General features: G+C 42.7%; 1 protein-coding gene across 12 annotated transcripts in view; it reads left to right on the forward strand.

Moving 5' to 3' along the window:
* The first annotated feature begins 1,536 nt into the window (after positions 1-1,536).
* ATXN2 (ataxin 2) overlaps positions 1,537-18,910 on the forward strand; it is a 53,010-nt gene continuing 35,636 nt past the window's right edge. For 3 of the 12 annotated variants that reach the window (XM_064466037.1, XM_064466039.1, XM_064466048.1), the window contains exons 1-5: positions 1,538-1,975; positions 8,754-8,790; positions 10,446-10,505; positions 11,252-11,323; positions 11,562-11,712. In XM_064466037.1, the coding sequence (XP_064322107.1) occupies positions 1,851-1,975; positions 8,754-8,790; positions 10,446-10,505; positions 11,252-11,323; positions 11,562-11,712 (445 nt within the window). In that variant the 5' untranslated portion in view covers positions 1,538-1,850. Of the gene's footprint in view, positions 1,976-5,983; positions 8,101-8,753; positions 8,791-10,445; positions 10,506-11,251; positions 11,324-11,561; positions 11,713-18,910 lie in introns of those variants that run through there. The other 9 variants (XM_064466046.1, XM_064466041.1, XM_064466045.1 and 6 more) reach the window with 6 other exon arrangements.

The following is an 18,910-nucleotide window of genomic DNA, read 5'->3' on the forward strand; positions in this document are numbered from 1 at the left end:
GTGCTGAGCCCATTTTGGCTAGTATCTGTCATCTAACTAACAATGTGTTAACCACAAGGTTATTTGGGCCTGTAAGGTAAAACAAAACAAGCAGTTTAACAGTCAAAAGTGTAGGGAAAATGCTAATTTAAGAAAGCTGTTAAATATTTGTTATCTCTTTACCATTGTGTGCTGCCACCCACAACTCTTTCAACTGCATGGGAAAGCTGTTGCTTTACAAGCAAGGTGTATAAATAATGCCTGCCTAAGAGCACAGCTCCTTTTTATTACATTTGAATCCTGTGGGATTTCTAGAGCATTTCTATGAATAGATTAAACTCTGAGCATTTTGAGTAACCATGGCTATAAATCAATTTAGCTCTTGGTTTTCAAGTTACATCTGCTCTTACTAATCCTGTATGTACATAGATTTTTTTTTTTTTTTAAAAGGACAGACCAGGCTTTATTTTTATGTATTGGTATGAGTTGGTGAAACCACTGCTCTGCGTAAAGCAGGAACATGGCAGAGCCAAACAGTCGCTGCACCTTGGATTTCAGCAGGAAGCCTGGCGATGACAGATAGGTAACAAGACGGAGTGATGGGACAACTTGCACCTTGGGCTTAAATACTGTTTCTGTTGGTGCAATGGGAATACTATTTTCTTCGGACTGCAGCAATTTAGGGGGGGAACCCCCCCGATATCTATAATACTGTGGGGTTGTCAGCAAGGAATGTGGCAATCCCTCCGGCCCCATCTTGCTTTACTATAGTTGGCTCCACGAGCAGGAGGGCAATGGGATGCAAGTGTTTATTGGCAATAGTTCGCTATCGCTGTGGCTAAAGGTAGGAGCCAGTTTGCAGCTTTGCAAGTGAGCACAGGGGGGCCTGGGGTTCTCCATTTCGCCTTTTACAGCTAGTCGGTGGCTCGGCCATTTTTTTTTTTTTTTCCTGAATGTTGGCGTCTCTCGATGTCTGGTTTCTTTTGAACGCTGCGCTGCCGGCCCGAGCCCGCAGCCCTCCCACCTCCCGCTCTCTAGCGGCCCCGGGGGCGTGGGAGAAGCAAGGCCTCGGCAGGGCCAGGCGGGCAGCAGCAGGCCCGAGCGGGGCCGGCCCCGCCAGCCCCTGCGCCGGCCAGGCCTCAGCCTGCAGGCCTGCTCGGGGAGGAGGCCGCGACCCAGGCCCCGGCGCCGCCAGGCCAGGGCGAACGTCTCCCCTCAGGGGCCGCGGCCTGCGGGCCGCCCGCAGCGGCCACGCCGGGGGCGTCCGCCCGGCCGGCACCGGCTCGGGTTTGCCCTTGCGGCTACTGCAGGCGAGGAGGGAAGGCACGGGCGGGTTGTGAGAGTGGACTGCGCCCGCAGGGGCTTCACGGTAGGGCCTGGCCGGGCCGCCCCTCAGCGGGGCCGGGGCTGCGGCGGGAGCTGCCGCCGTCCCGCGCCGCCGCCTCACGTGTCCCCCTCCCCTCCCCGCCTCCCGCCTCCGCCCCTTCACCCGCCGCAGCACCGCCGCGGCGCCCTCCGACTTCCCGTAAAGAGTCCGCGCCCGCCGCCCCGCTCCGGCCCGCACAGACTCGCCGCCACCCGCCGCCACTCCCCCGTCCTCCCGCCGCCGCCGCGGCGGTGCCCGAGAGGCGGCGGGGACGACCGCCGCTCTCCTCCGCCCTGCCGTTCCCTTCACCCGCCGGCCCCCCTCCTCCCTCAACCCCCCCCGCGGATCCCTCCGCGCCGCGCTCCGCTCCCTCCGCCCCGCTCGCACTGTTTGGGAGCAACCGGCCAAGCCAGCGGCGCCCCGGCCCCGCCAGCGCAGCGAGGCCCCCGTGGAACGGCCCTCGCCCAGCCCCGGCGCGCACCCCCGGCCCTCTCCCCCTCTCGTCATGTCCCTCAAGCAAGCGGCGGCGGCGGCGCAGGCCGCCGGCAACAACCGCAAGCCTCCCGGTGGCGGCGGCGGCGGCCCCGGCCTCCCGTCAGCCGCGGGCGGCGGGAGGCAGAACATGGGCAGGTGGGTGCGCGGCGGCGGCGGGCCCGGCCTTGGCCCCGGCCCCGCGGCGGAGAGCCCGGCGCGGGCGCTGCTCCCCCTCCCGCGCTGCCACCCCCCACTCCCCCCCCCCCCCCCCCTCGGCGTCCATGGGCGGCGGCGGGGCCGGGAGGGGGAGCGGGGCCTGCTGCATGGCGGGGGACGCGGCCCGGCCCGGTGCGGGGGGCTCCGCCCGGCGGGGCGGGAGCCGGCATGGCGGCGGGCGGGGCGGACGCAGGCCCGCCGATTCCGCAGTGCCGCCGGGGCGAGGCCGTGAGGCCAGGCCGCGACCGGTGCCCTTCAGGCGGGCCGGGGACGGCGGGGAGGGCACGGCGGGACCTCCATTTTCCACCATGGGGCGACGGGCGAAGACCCCCGCGGCCTGGCGAGGCCTGCGGCGGGGGCGAGGGGCGCCTCTTCCCCCGGGCCAACGTGACCCGCCTGCTGAGGAGGAGGAGGAGGCGGCGGTGGGGGGGGGGGGGGGGGCGGCGGGGGCGAGGCGCCGTAGCCGGCGGCCGCACGTGCGCGGGGGGACGGCGGCGGGAAGGTGCCGGCCGCGATGGCGGCGGCCGGGGGGCGGCGGGGCCGGCCCGGGGAGGGGGGCGGGCAGCGTTTCTGCCTTGTGGGAGCCGGCGGAGGCCCGCCCGCGGTGGGGCACCTTCGGCTCACTGGGGTTTAGTCTTACTTATTTGAAAATATATATATATTTTTAATTTAAATCGCAATAAATTCTCGCGGGAAGGGAGTCTGCAGGGGCGCTCCTTGGCCTCGGCGGTGGATGGTGGTTCCAAGCACGACCTCACTTTTTCACAAATTCGGGGTTTTGCAGGAGGCTGACATTCCCCTCCTTGTATCTCCCCCTCCCCACGCACGCTGCGGAGGCCCTGCTGTCTCACTGCTTCTGGAAGATTGATCTTGCTCCTGCTCGCGGAGCATTAGCTCTGCAAATTCTCACATATTTGAGAGAGGAGGGGGAAAAAATAAACTTTGTAGTGTTATGATTTTTTCCAGTGCTGTGGGGGTCATGACAAACGATCAGAGCAGGACAGTAACAATTTTGAAGGTCATAGTCACTCAGAGCAGTTTCATTTCAAGTTTTATTCATCTTGCTCTTTAACTTGACTTTTATTCTTACTCAGTTTTATGCATTGGCAATAAAACAGAATTTACAGTGGTCCCATTGTTGGACATCACTGGAAATGGGTTTTTACTTTGTTACCAGTCTGCAACTGGAAGTGGAAAAGCTTAGGTAGGGTTGAAAAGGACAAAATAAACAATAACAGTAGTAGCTCAGCACTTCATTGCAGTGATTCAATAGTTTTTACATACATATGGCTGTTTAGATGGACAGTGATGTTTACTGTGCTTTGCTAAACACTTACCTGCCAACACACAGTGGCACTGTAGAGGTTAACGTGAAGGGCAACAAAACCTACAGCTTTTTTTTTTTTTCTTTAATTTGGTGTGATGGTGAACACTTGTCTCTGTAGATTAGGGGATGTGAGCTTCAGTTTCTCTCTCAAGTTTTAAGATTAAAGCCACTGGATTTCTACCGGTGAGTGTTGCCTTTATAGTTTTGTTAGGTAAATTCCACTTCAGAAGTCCTTAGGGATTTCCAGTGGGCCTGCTGAACAACTGACATGTTCCCTCAGAGGTGTTCACACTCTCTTTTTTGTTAATCAATTTTTCAAGTTATTTCTGAATGAAGGGTCTGTAAAATAACAGTCTTCAGGCTGGTGGAGCCCCATGGAACACCTTCAGAGCACTTCTGTTGCTGTCCTAAAGAAAAGTCTTGTCTTTTCGGGAGTACAAGTTCAAAGATGGTTAATGCTGCAAATGTGTTAATGTAAATGAAGAGTGAAGTGGCTTTCCTGTTTGAAAAATCAAATTGTTTTTTAGCTGGCCTGCATCTTGGTTCCAATTTGAAGATTATATAATTTAATAGAATCTTAAATATCTCCAGTGTATGCCAGACGTTCTTCCTAGCAGCTCATTTCCCTGCAGCCGTAGCATTCTCTTGCTTCTTGAGATGCAGAAGAACATTACTTTTCATGGCTAAGTTGCTCTTAAAGGCTTAGGTTTGGGTAGAAGCTCACTGATAGTTAACTGTCCTGGACCTAATTTTCTGCTGTGTGTTTATTACTGTAAGACTTAACTGGGCTGAGCACCTGGTCCCTCCACCTCTGATAGCGAGTGGAGGGTCAGCTTTGCTCGCTACGTTTGTTTCCATGGTTTCATAATGATGGATATATGTCTCATATTAGAACAGGTAAAACCTTGTGTGAACAAATAAGACACTACAATATTTATTTTCATTATATCATTAATTTCTTTTACATAGGGGAAAAATCACAAATTAAGGCAACTTTAAAGGTGTTCAAGAAAAACCAGAAGGATTCATATCTTTTTTATAAAGAGGCACTAAACCAAATGCTATGTTTGTTTAATAGCAACTGCATGTGCAATATGGCAGACGGGAAATTGGGCTGTAGGGGGGATGCCAATAGCATGTTGAACTGTAATTGGAGAAAACATAGACCTCATACACAAACCTGCTCCTCTGAGATAGTCAAAACACTAATATCTACTTTTTGTGTTTTAGTTCAGTTTTACCCTTATACAAGCACAGGAAGGTTAGCTGTCCTGTGATTGAAGTTGCATCTGTCCCAGCAATCCTTCAAGCACTGCATCCTTTTTTGTTACCAATTTTCCACCATTGTTGTTTTGTCTGAAGGCAAAACACCTTAGACTTGGGTTTTGTCTGGTTACAATTGTGGCAGGTCTTTTTTCTTCTTATTTGGTAACTTTCTTGCCTAACAGGACTTGGGATCCTTTAAGAATACTCTAAGTTATTGGCTTTTATAAATGGCTTTGCCCATTAAAAAGTTAAAACTGAACTGATCCCATGTTGCGTAGCTTGCTTTTGAGACTTAACGCTTCTTGCCTACTCTTATTTTCCTTTTTCCTTGACAGCCTTTTTTATCAGCCTAGCTAAAGGCTTAAGGAAAGGGCGGAAGAGAGGTGTCCATTCTGTTCAGGCAGAAGTAGCTCGGAATATTGAGTGCTGAAGTGCTCTGATATAATGGAAGTGACTGTGTTGGAGGTTCGATCACATGTGCCATTCAGAGTTTTTCTAGTTTGTTCTAACATCTTTGTGTGTGTTGGTTTTAATGTAACCATGCTAAAAACTGCTGAGCAAAATGAATGCATAACCTGCAGGTCACTTTCCTTATCGCTTTTAATGCACTTCAGTATGATGTTATATACATGCTTTTGAGTAAGTTTTAATTTAACAACTGACTCATGGCAATGTATGTGAAGAAGGTGTTTCAGTGACTTAAGTCTGTCAGTAGGTTACAGATGTGCACTGGGTGAAACTTGAGTTAGGTTACTTACATATTCAGACCCTACAGAAGGTGGTGTCTTGTAAGGAGACTGGACTTGACATTATTAATGTCAGTATTGGGGAAAAACTACAGAAGACAGTGCTGCAGGACTTCCTGTATAATCTTAATTTGATAGCTTCAATTCATTTGTCTTAGACAAATACTGCACTTAAAAGTTTGTGCTTCTGATTTCTCCCTTAGAAGAAAGTTTTACAATTGCTCTGCACTTGTTACAGGATACTCTTTGGAGTATCCTGTAAATTTGTTTTCAAAGCTGTAGTAATGTCAGTCAGTGCTCCAGAAACATCTATTCGCTCTTAAATTCAACAGTGTTTGTAGTTGCACTTCTGCTCTAGACATTAACTGCAGTATGGTTGTGTTTGCTTCTTAGTCTCAAAGGGAAGATGCTGCTGGAGAGAAAACCTGAGATTTCCTTCTACATCCTGGAAAGACTTGTGTCCCTTGCATTAGTTGTCACTTAACTGGAAAAACATAAATGCGTGACCTTGTTTTGCTTATACAAATGCTCTACTTGGCATGTAAACATTAGGGTGGGAGGTGAGAGATGCTGGGGAATAGGATAGTAAATGCTCATAAAAATAGAAAAAAAATTTGCAAGTTGCTGCTGGGGAAGAATGTTTATTATGTGGCATTTGGGATTAAGCCCTTATGGAGACTTGGACTCTTCAGGTGTAACTGCTGGCCTGCAATGACTTGGCTGCTAAGTGTAATTGCTTGGTTGTCGTGCAGCAGCATTTTTCTGACTTTGTGACTTTGCCACCCCAAAAGAAAGGCTTTACAAGTTGGATTGGCCAAGCTGCTGTGCCTTCTCCCAGGCTTACCTTTAACCATGTTTCTGCAATAAAAGGTGTATTTTTTTTCTGTTTACCACACTTACTGTAATCAAGATGTGGTTTTAGGCAGCCAAATTGCTGCTGACCCTTCTCGTTTCCCCCACCCCCATTTCTTAGTGTTACTCACCTGCTTTAAATTGTGGTAAACTTCTGGCAGAGACAGTCTACCTTCTGCTTTTGTGAAGGTCCTAAGTTTTTTTCATATTATACATCAAAAATGTGTCAAAGGGTAGTTTGAACTTGAGTCTTCACCTGTTGGAATACAAAGCTAAAGTTGATGCCTTTGGTTTCAACTGAATTGCAGTATTGGCAGAAATGGTGAATATTTTTCTTTTTCTACAGGTTTCTTTTTAACAGTTGTAGTTGGAAAAGGTCAGGTCTGTAAAGAGATGTGTTAGATTGGAATAGTATGTAGAATTTGAGCAATTAGCTTAGCTCTCAGTCTTATGTAGAAGTTGGGACCTCTTGCCAAGGTGGATGCACGCAATCAGATTGTTTCTTAAAGAAATGTGGGTAGGAATAATTCTGGAAATGCAGTAAGATATGTAAAATCTGGAACACTCAGGTTTATACTTAAAGGGAATACTCCAAACTTTCCGAGCAGTCTAGCAACCCAGTTATTTAAGTTCTAAGAATACTTGTCACTAAAAATGAGAGTGCTTTCTATGTATTTCAGGGACACCAAACTCCTTCACTTATGACCATTTCTGTAGCTGATGTAGGAAGGAGTACCTTCTAAAATCTTTGAGACCAACAGAAGGAACTGGTGAAATTGTTTGGCTTTGGCCATGTTCTTCAAAAGACCACGTTGTTGACACTTGGTTGTAATAAAAGGAAAAATCAGAACTGGGCTGTACCTCTCTTTTATTCGGGTATTTCACATCTGGTGAAATTACTTTCAGAAAGAGGAGGATCATTTGTCTGAGTATCATGCAAAAATTATGTTCTATGCTCACGAAGAGCTCACTTCAGCACTGTGCTATAGGTTGCCATTTGACAAATGGCAGACTTAGTAAGTGGTGAGACTTGCTTGTCTCCAGAGCAAGCCTGAAGTTGTGACACTGCCTAATGGAAAGTTAAGACTGATAGGTAATTAAATAAAGGCTATTTGCATTAGGTTTTTTTCATGAGATTAGTACTCTGCAAGTATTCTGAAAATGTCAGCTAGACATCTGAAATCTGCAGTTATTGCCAATCAGCAAATGTCATCAATGTGCGTCAGGCTGTATGAGGCTACATTTCTGTTTCAGAAGCTTCTTCTCTTAAACGAGTCAGGTGATAGTTTAGTGCTTTTTCATTTTTTCCTCATTAAGGCCTTTCATGGTTCTCTGGTGGACTCGCTTATTTCTGCAGAATTTATTGGAGGGCTATTTATGTTCATTGGGAGAAGTCCCTTTGATTTCTTGACTACCTTATGAGCCCTACTTATAAGGGCATGTTGTTTTGAGAGCAGGGTTGTATTCAACCAAGCAGAGTATTTTGAAAAGCAATTGAATGCGGTTGACATTCAGTTGGATTTAGATTTCACTGTTGTTTGGATATTTTGAAATGTAGACATGATTCTTTGGGACTCTTTAACTGGTTGTATATCTGTAAGGTGAGTCTATTCAAAAAATTGATTTTTTTTTTAATAGAACAGAAGACTTCATTTTGGCTACCGTTACAGTGTGCACTCCTGAAGTAGTTGTGATACAAATCTAAATCACTATGAGAAATATTTGAAACTATGACTTCTTGGTACAAGGAAGTAACTTTGAAATAAGGCACACCAGTGAAGTTGAAGAATTGTTGCTGTTGCAGACTTGCTGGCTGCAGGGAGGTGGAGGACATAGACTTACGTCTCAGTTTGCAAGATCTTAAGAGCATACAGGTTAAGTTAAAGTCTTTAAGTGTCCCAAGTGCTACATGTTGACAGATTTGCATTAAAAGTAGTGAGTGCTTTTGAGGGGATGGACAGACTTCATCAGTTCCACTTGCGGGCTTGTGATAGCAGCGATGAGCAAGCTCTGTAGGTAGGGCTGTAGGATCAAGGCTCCTCTGTAGCTTGCAGCACGAGTCAGTTATTTGGGTGGCCCTTAATCAGATGGACAGTGACGATGTACTGAGCCTCTAGTCTTAGAGAAGGGACTCTGTGCTAAGTAGGGGTTGGGCCTGGAAGTGTTTTTGGTTTTGTGTGCCAGTAAATTTTGGAATTCGGTTTAGTTACAGGATTCTGCTTGAGAGATAATGCTTTTGGATTTTTGTAAAGACATAGGCTTAGTATTATCTTCATTTTGCCCTTTAATTTACTGTAGGTAACCATCTTGCCTGCTAACCAATGTTACTTGCTTGTAGGTCTGTAGTTTGGAGGATAATGCTGTGGGCCTTTTATTTATCAAGTTCTGCTCTAGGGGAATGCTGGTTTTCTCTGATCCCGTTCTCAACACTAAATTAAGATGTTTTTTTTGAATTCTTACTTGTTAAGAAGTTAACCGGTTTTGGCAGTTCTTATTAATCATATCCCATGTATGTATTTAATTTCAGAGGTCGCAGCAGTGGCAAAGGACCGCCTCAGCCTACAGTAAGTATATGTTTTTTCCTAATTGTACCACTTCCTAGATATGAGGAAACAACTTCTGTACAGTGAACCCAAGTATCAGCATAAGAATAGCAGATACTGGAATACTCTCTCAATTTTTTCCTTTGGATACCTTGATGAATATTTTAGATTGAGATATGCTTTTCTAAAGACGTAGCATCTTGCATTCATTTAATGCTCCTGGGAGGGTGAAGGGGGGGAAGGGTCTCTTAAACTTCTGACACACCATTATAAATCATCTGCATTTTCTTGCAATTATAGTTGTAGATATAGGTAACATTTACCTTAAGGCAATGCTTTTGAATTAATTCTTGTCTGAAGATTCTGACACTGGCTTCTTCCTTAAACAGATGACAGTAAGACAGTATTTAGTTAAACAAAAACAACAATTTTGTTTAGCTTTACTCTAAAATAGCTAATCCCATATTATTGGTAACCTGAATGTGTAGCTTTAGCTATTATCGAGGCTATATATTGTTGAAGTATAGGTGTGGCTTGATGTATGGAGCATAACTTTATCCAGGCTAAAGACATGGATCTCAATTTAAAGAGTGGATCTTTGACCTGCACTGATTTGTTGATTTGTTATTGGCCTGCTATTCAAGGATGACTAATTTGGGGGAATGGTGTAGAAGTAGGAAGGTTTAAAAGGGCTACAGTTTACCTATATAAATGTTTATTGAAGATACCAAGACTCTTCAGTAAAAATAAAGAAGCTTTGAGGAAGAGCGGTGAACAAATGTTGTATGCAAACACTAAATATCATAGAAGTGTTTATGTCCTCTGTGCTGAGTGTTGAGCACCTAAGTGTCCTTAAACATGTCTTTTCAGACCAGGAAGCGTGGCTAACATGCAGGAGTAAGTGGATTAAGTAGCTGACAGTTTAAAAGATATGTTGTCAGTTAAAAAGCTCAAAATATGGTGAGGTCCTTGCATGTTTCAGCATCTCTTGTTTCACAAGCATGAAGTTGACAGGGAGCGATAGGAGATGTTGCAACAAAACACAGACATCCTTCATGTATGCTTATGTGAGTGTGTCATCTAGCAACCTGGGTGACACTTGGTCAGCTCTTCTAGTGTAGGATCTCAGATTCTGATGCTGCAGTGAATTACTTTTGACTAATTTTATGATAGGTTTGGTAGCTCTTTGGTGCTCCATGATTTGATTACTTTAGCTACTGTTAATGCATGTAATCAGGTCTGTTAGATGAAAAGATGTAATTCAGCAGGCCCTGAAAGCACCTTTTTACTGCTAAAGCAGTTGAAGTACCTTTTCCCATTGATGCTCTTAAACCAGAGGGGGATTGTAGCAGGGCTTTTTCAGTTAGGAGTCTGTGCATATCCGCTTCACCTAACCAGCAAAGGAATTTCCTTACTGAGTGACTTTAGGGGCACTCTGTAATGTTTATCTTGTTTCAAAGGATGTTCAGATCTTTAATTGATCAGAGGAAGGGGTAAGGGTCCTCTGGAGATCTCATGTGACCTAAGTTGTATGTATATTGACTAAGGTTTTGGACCCATGCTTCTAGGAACAAGGATGTACTGATGAAAGCCTGTGATATTTTTGGTGTGCTGGCTTTTTGAATTGTTACAAGTGTTCCTCCTATATTCATAACAATGTCTTTTTTATTTTTCAGATTTCTTTTGATGGCATCTATGCAAACATGAGAATGGTTCACATACTTACATCAGTTGTTGTAAGTCTTCATATTTGGAAGGAGGGTAAACAGTTTCTGTAGTGACATAGAACTGTTAACTAGTCCACTAATTGTAGTATAATAGAACAAATATGAAACTTTAACAGTAGGCATCTTTTGCTAAGATGGAACTTTAAAGAATCACAGTAATAGCTATTCTGTGGTTTTTGGCTTGGAAAGGTTCGAATACAGTTTGCAGAGGTATATCAGATCTTTCAGGTGCACTGGCTATATTCTGAATTTTCTGTCTTTAGAGAGGTTATGGATAAATAAAATGAGTCTGTGTGCAGGGAATGGGAGCTTTTCCCCCCAGATTTTAAGGGAAGTCTTGACATGCCAAAATTAAGTAAGGCAGACTGTCCCCTGTCTGCTAGAGTCCAGGGTAAGCCTTCATCGTTATTTGTACTCACACGTATGCACAGATTTTGGTTTTGCACAGATTTTGGTTTTGCACAAAACCTTGTTTTCATGCATAACTGGTCAAGAGGCTTGTGAGTACCAGATATGCTTCTGTGAGTATCTTTAAATCCCCTCAGAACAAATTTTGGTACACACCCAGCTGTTTGTATCTGCAGAACACAGTGGTGTATTTATAACTGTGCAAATGTTGAATGAGTAGATTTGACTAAAAACTGAGCCGTATTTTTATACACTGTACTTATGTAATAAATAAATGAGAAAATCAGTCAAATGTAATTTTTTTTGAGGCTGGTAGAAAGCTGTATTTTCATTTTTTTGCATTCTAGGGATCCAAATGTGAAGTACAGGTGAAAAATGGTGGTATATATGAAGGAGTTTTTAAAACCTACAGTCCTAAGGTAATCTCCTTATTATTTTGATTTTTCCCTATTTTAAAAGATCCTGCTACTGAATAATCAATGATTGTTTAAAATTTGAGTATTTATTATTAATTATTTTGACTATTCGTGTCTAAGTTTACACAAGTAGATTAATTTTTGCAAACTATTGTAAATGTCTGGGTTTTTGTAAGTATGTGATGATATTGAGTAGCTTATTGTGCATTAAGTTAGTATATTCTTTTTATGTCTCTAATAGTGTGATTTAGTGCTTGATGCTGCTCATCGGAAAACTGCAGAATCCAGTTTGGGGCCAAAACGTGAAGACATACTAGAGAGTATCTTGTTCAAGCCTTCAGATTTTGTTATGGTGCATTTTAAGGATATGGATACCAATTATGCAAGAAGAGGTATACTTGTTTTTAAAGTTGTCTGTCTTAAGATCGTAGGTCAAGATTTTTCAAAGTAGATGTTTTAGGATCCAAAAATTAAAGTTCATGTTTAGACTCTTAACGAGTGTGGAACATTCAAATACCCCATTAAAGCCAGTGGAAAGAGCGGATGCTCAGCACCTCCTGAAATCAGAAATTTATCAAAATTTTTAAAATGGGTTGCAGAACCTTTGTGAGGGCACTCTGAGTGGCTGTTTTTGGTGTCTGGAAAGCAAATCCTTAGTGATGTTACAAAACATTTTACAGATTTTGTGGGAGGCTGGGTTGTCTGGGGTTGGTTTGAGGTTTTTTTGTAAACATGTTTCTAAAGTAGTCTGTTAAATGTTATGAGAATCCATGAATACACAAATTATTTTTATAAAGATTATTGTTCAGAGTTGGTGTATATATAGTCTATATTTAGTTAAGTAACTTTTGTCTCTAAACATATATTTAAATATTCTAAAAATACTACTGTAAATGGAGCTAAAAATTCGTTACTATTTGTGTTTTTAATTTCTGCTTTACTACTTGTAGTTACGGTTCTCAAAAATGCAGAAGAACCCAGTGAGGTGGCAAGTGAGTGGCCTTGATCTCAAGACATGGCTTGAAACTGTCAGAATTAAACAATTTTACAGCAGTCAGGCAGTCTTCATACTTCTTATTTTAATGTCTGACCTTGAAGACCCTACTTATTTTCTGGAACCTAAGAGGCTTCTAAGTCAGACAGCTCTAGTTCCTTTGCAGATTTTTTTTCTTGGGGGGGAGCACCAAATCTCAAGGGTTTTTATGCTAATGTTCCTGACTTGCTGGGCTAAGGAAAAAAAGCAAATACATATCTTCCTGTGCCATGGAGTAAAATTTCATATGTGTACATTTTCAGGTTGATCAACGACTGTCACTGGGAGCTAAGTGGTCATTTTAACATGCATCCTTTATTCCCATGTAGCAGTGACTTAGAGATCCATAGGGACTGGTGGACGTTTGAGATCTTTCTTTTTTCACCTTGTGTTCGTACATGCATATGTTCTTGCCTAATTTAAAGCTGAAGAATAAAAGGTTTGTTGTTTCAAGGAATTTGCTTTCCCCAGAAGATGATGCATAATGTCAGAGCAAATGTAGCATTGAAATGCAGATAAGTTCCAGGTTCTGGATGGGACTTTGAATTTAAATTAAACGAGAGCTGTTTTATAATGGGTCTGCTATGAACATCACTTTAATGTAAATGCAAACGGGGCTCTCCATTACCCAATCTTTATAGATTTTGAGCAGACGGAATGAAGAATAAATATACTACTACTGGTAGGAATAATTACTCAATGGAAGTTGTCTAGAAGAAAATTACTCCTTCAGGTTGAACAGTCACTCAGTTCTCTTTAAGTGGAATGTCTGAATCTAAATCTTTCAACTAGCTGGAGAGGAGAGCTGAAATAAAGCTGTAGAGACTTGGAGCAAGATAAACTGGAAGGCTGCAAAACTCGATAACTTGTAGTGGGTAAATTAGTTGCTTTCCATTTTGTCTCAAAAATGTATTATCTTGAAATGACACTTGAAAGTGTAAGTCAGTCTCTGATTACACCTGCAAATTAGAGCAGTGAAGGGCTTTCTACTTTTTGGGAAATTAAATAAGCAAGGATTCAAAAGAATGGAAGTGTATGAACATGCATGCGGGAACTGCTGGCCTTTTATAAGCGGACACAAATCTCCATGGTACTGAGTCAGATGAACCTGTGTGACTCACAGTAAAAACCGAGTCTGAACTCCTAGGTGAGGAGATGGTGTTCCTCGCTGCTTTTGTATTAGAAATAGTTACTGTCTGGTGCCTGGAGAAGTCTGACAGTGTTGCACTTAACCAGGAACAAATATTTTAAAATTGCCTAGCCTTCAATGTTTTTTGGCTTTCACAGACAAGTTAGTAGACAATTTGGACACATTTCGTTGGAAAGGCAGCTTGCTCTCACTACTTAAAAAATGTGGCCAAACAAAAGGGCACTTCACAAGGACTCTGTTGCCATAGGAGAGGCTTACCTTAGAGTAGGGTTTGTTGGGGTGTGTGAATGTAGTTTCTCCTACTGCTTAGGAGGCTACTAGGCTTTTGAGGAGGCATGAAGTAAACTTAATTTCTGCAGAAGATACTGTTTTGGAAATTCTAGTGCATTCTGTTTTCCTGGTTCAGTATAAGTATCTGGAGTTCCATGGATTTTTATTCTGGCATTTGTTTCTGTGCTGAGCTGGAGGAATGTGGACAAATGGTGCTCCTGACTCTGGGTCTTGATCTTCTGCTGTACCCTCAGACTTGAACAACAGAGATATTAGCTGCATCTTCTGCCTGTCTGACCGAGTCAGACAGAAAACACTGGAAGAGCGCTGGAAAAGAGCAGCAGGTGGGGAGAAAGGGAATAGATTCTCCTTTCAGAGGAGCGGAAAGTAGAGTTGTCTCTGAAAGAACCATCTGAAATAGTCTGCCAGGCACCTTTCATTGCTATCGTACTTGTGCAGCTTTAGAGCAGTGAGCTGATAATTCATCCTGCAGCTACGTCAGCAGTGTGAGTGCAGGGGAGGTAACGACAGTATAGACTTGGGGTGGGTGAAACCACCCTGTTTGGAATCAGCAGCCTTAGATTTGCTTGTGCCAAGCATGACATTACACCTTTAGACACACCAGTGGAGAAAGTGTGGTGCCTGCCCAGATTGTAGAAATCGGGAAGGTTGGGAGAAGAAATAGTAGGTCTGCATGGATGGGAATGTTCTAACCGTTTATGTTTAAAGAAATAAATTTACCCCTACTTCCTGGGCCCTTATTTACAATTCTGTCAGTCTGCATAGACCTTTGTGCTCCTGTAGGTTCCTGTTAGGCTTCAAAATGAATGGAAAGGAGTCACCTGAGGGTCTCTTACTGTGGAATTAGGGCTTTCTGTAGTACAGGCAGGCTGATGAATTAAACATGCATTGGAAAACTCAGGTGAAATTGTATTATATCCATCACCCCCCTTTCAAACTATTCTGTCTGCATTTAAAGAGGGACGGGCACTGTCTTCTGCATGTGGCAGCAGAAATCAACTGCTAAAAATCCGCTTTAATGTGCAGGTTGAAATCCTTGGCTGTGCGTTAGCATGTAACGTCTTTCTGCTTCACCTTCTGAGGCAAAGGTGAAGTGCCTAGATCTCATAGTTTCTGGATTACTTGGGCTGTGTGGTGGAAATAGGAGGATATATTTCTCCTGTGTTCTACAGAACAGGCTTCTAGCAGTGTTTCCTGTAGTCCTAAACACTGATCAGTCAACAGTGCTGGTTTGCATATGATTCAAATTTGAGTAAGGCCTCAGAGTTGCCTTCTTGGCTTCTTTTTAAAGACAAGACAATTCAATATCATAACTACTGTTAAAGTAAAAGGCTTCTACAGTGTTTTTATTGTTCTTTTGGCACTGTTACTGCACTCTGAGAAAAAGACTAGAAATCCAATGAAAACAGGCAGAGGAGAATTCGCTATTTAAGTTTTTCCTTGAATTAGCACTGGAAGTGGCATCCTTCCAGAGAATGTGTTGCAAGGGGAATAGCAGTAGGCATATTATGAACAAAGGAAGGAAGTGTTGGCTCTGCAAAGCTGGTGGTAACTGGTTTTAATGTTTCAAATCAGTAGTAAGTAGTTACAAAACAAATGAGAGTTTAGTGTTGAAACCTTTAAGATGAAACCTCAGTTTACTTTGGGCCATGCTAAACTTGATCAAAGCTTGCAGCGTGCAGCATGAACACCTTTGGCACATAATGCCGATTGGTTTAATAGCATTTGAACTGCAGAGTTGCACTTAATTGCATATTTGGGCCCTTCACCATTAGTAGCTCAAAACATGTTTGTGAAAACAAGCATGTTAAACACTGAAATTAATTAAACCTGGACTCTTAATTGCTCTATTCTGGCAATTTTTTCTTTGACTCATTTAATAGCACAGACTTGAAGAATTTGTCCAAGCTGAGTTTTTCTCAGAATGTGTGTGTTTAATTTGCCTTTACTTGATGTGAATTTCTGTCACATAAAATTGTCCTTGGGTGTGTGGTTGTTTTTTTTCCAGTTAGAAGGCTTTAAAACAAGAAGCGAGGTCCTTGATATCAAATTTCTTTGCTTGGGAGATGTCCCATTAAGCAAGTACAGAGGCAGTGGGGGCTAACTGAGTGTTACAGCTCAAGCTCTTTGACCAGTTTTCATTTGATCTTTAACTTGGGTTTTACCATGTAGAAAAGGAATTGATTAAAAATTTGACCATGTCAAGGTGTCATGTGAATTGCTCATTCAACAGCTCAGAGATATGAAGCACCAGATAAGGGAGAGGCTGAGCCTGCCCAGTCGGTATCTTGTCTGTTATTACTCTGCCAGTCGGCGCTTCTAGCAGCAGTTCATGTTTTAGCTTCTACTTTGCTGATAATCTTAAAGGCAGTATTTTTGTTTTTGAAACAATTATTTGTAGAATGTATCTTATGTATGTTCTCCATTTTGTTGTTCATTAATTTTGGTAAAGTCTTGTTTGACTTGCTGCATTTTTAATCTTGGTGTCCCGTGTGCCTGCCTACCTGTTTGTTCCAGGAAAATAGTGATCTGTGCCTTGAGGTACTGTTCTGATACATTTAAACTTTGGCTAGATGCTCATGAGACCATACTGTCTGGCTAGAAGTCTACCTTTGTAGCTTGGATTTATCCTAACTGGACTTTCTTTGAGTTCTAGAGGTTAAACTGTGTTGCAGTCTCACTTGTGACTTTCATTCTGAAGTGAGAGAGAAATGAAGAGCGGTGTGCCCCATGATATACTGGATTCTACTGGGTAGCATTGACTGTACACATCTTACTCAGATCTGTAGCATTTGTTAGATACTGCAGTTTTTGTTTTGACTTACGGGTTTCCCCCACCCCCCCCAAGTTCATCTGTGTCATTACAATTTTAGTCTGGGGAAGAGGAGGCTGAGGGGAGACCTTATCACTCTCTACATTTACCTGAAAAGAGGTTGTAGTGAGGTGGGGGTTGGTCTCTTCTCCCAAGTAATAAGTGATAGGACGAGAGGAAATGGCCTCAAGCTGCACCAGGGGAGGTTTAGTTTGGATATTAGGAAAAATTTCTTTACTGAAAAAGTGGTCAGGCATTGGCACAGGCTGCCCAGAGAGGTGGTGGAGTCACCATCCCTGGGGGTGTTCACAAAATGTGTAGATGTGGCACTTCAGGACATGGTTAAGAGGCCTGGGGATGTGGGGTTGGTGGTTGGACTTGATGATCTTAGAGGTCTTTTCCAAGCTTAATGATTCTATGGTTCTAATTTTTAATGACACTCTGCTGAATGTTTATGTTCCTTTTTAAATAAGAAAATTGGTGGGTTGACTAGATGAGTCTTGTTAACCTAGTATTTTATTCACAGTATTCAAAATGGCATAGTTGTGTGTGGAGTTTCTCTGAAGTAATTTAACAGAAATTAAGGAAACATCCTTCTGAAATACAGACTACCTCCATCAGGTGCTGACATCAGTCCTTGTAACTCATATAATCTCATTGGGGAAGAGTTCCCTCTACTCCCAGTGAAGTAATGTAGAAGCAAATTTCACAGCTTCTTAAGTGACATAAGCAGCCTCCAACTTGCATTTGGTGTCAAATGCCCAATCTGAGAGGATCAAACCTGAAATGTTGAATTAATGGTATTTGGCACAGAAGCAGCACTGGTCTCTCTGGGTTATGGCAGTTAGCTATGGGTTATTGATAAGGTAAACGTAGAGTTTCCAGATACGAGTGCCTTACTTTTGCCTCCCTCTTAAATGTGCTCTTTGGTTACTACTTAGGTGTGGATTGAGGTGGTACCTTGTTACTATGTAGCTTCAGATGACATGTAAACATATCTTCTGTTATGGTATATTTGAAAAGCTGTTTGTGTGAAGGGAAACATGTTTTCTTTCAAGTTGGTATACCTTAGAAATCTGTAGGCTATTTTGAGGGGCTTTTCTTGTGAAGCAAAATGGGGAAATAAATGGGGCTGTTACCAGGTGGGAACATTGCTGAGGTTTTACTACGGAAATGATCTTTGCAAGGTGGGAGAGGTATAATCAGTTTGAATATGTCCATAAGAGGGACTGAAAGAGTTTAGCTTTGCCTGAATTCAGCCATATAATGTGAAAAAATCCACGTGTATTTATATCTGATGTCTTCCAATTTTTTCTCTCTCCATATCTGTTGTAGTTCCTTCAGAAACAGGTAACTTTTTTGGCAGTCACTCTATGTCTCTGCATCTTGCCTTTCATAATGCTTTTGTTACCATAATATATAACGGAAACTTAATATCTTTGCTCGCACATTTATGGCACTATAAAACATGCATGCGTGACCTCACAGAATCATTTAGAGTATCTTGCAGTTAGCTGATGACTTCTATTCTCACCCTTGATTTTTACCTATTCTGAACAGTGAAAAGTGCAATGATTGAAATTTTGCATCAGCGCATAGGTAGCACAATGATACAATGACTCCGTTTCAGAATGGTTTACAAGTAATGCTAGAATGTGCCTGCTAAAGGCATTGCAAAGCTAAACATAATCTCACGTGAAAGTGTTAACCTCTGGCTGCGTAGGTACTGTCGCAGCTTTGGTTGGCAGACTATGATGTCTCGCAAGGTGATTGATGCAGGTTTTTGCAATTTCACATGAGCCCTAACGGTGTGCCTGGTTAGATGTCTTTCTTTCATTTGGCTTTCTTTTCTTATTTTACTGATTCTCTTGTATTTAAAATGAATGTTTAGCTAATAAACTTCTCTTATTTTTCATACATCCTCTATAACATTTTGTTTCATATATGCTTATTAACAATGCTTAATTGCTTATCCATAGTTCCTTTGGTCTTTGTGTATGAGTTGAGCAAGCATTTCATGAGATAGTGTGGAAGGTTATTAGACAGACTAAGCACAGTTAACTTTTATGACAGATCATACCAATATATGTACAGAACTTTACTGTGAAATTGAGTAAAACAGAATTAATAAGCTATGGCAGCAGTCTCTCTTTTTTTTTTAAAAAATCTTCAGTGATTGTTTAAAAACTGTAACATCAATGGCCAACTTCATATGTTGGAAATTCTTTTCATGTTGGCTTTAAAGTTCATTTTTCTTAGTAAGATTTCAGATCTTGCCAAAAGTTAATTTAAGACATGTTCTTC

The sequence above is a fragment of the Phalacrocorax carbo genome, chromosome 15 (genome assembly GCF_963921805.1).
Source record: "Phalacrocorax carbo chromosome 15, bPhaCar2.1, whole genome shotgun sequence".
Lineage (NCBI taxonomy): Eukaryota > Metazoa > Chordata > Aves > Suliformes > Phalacrocoracidae > Phalacrocorax > Phalacrocorax carbo.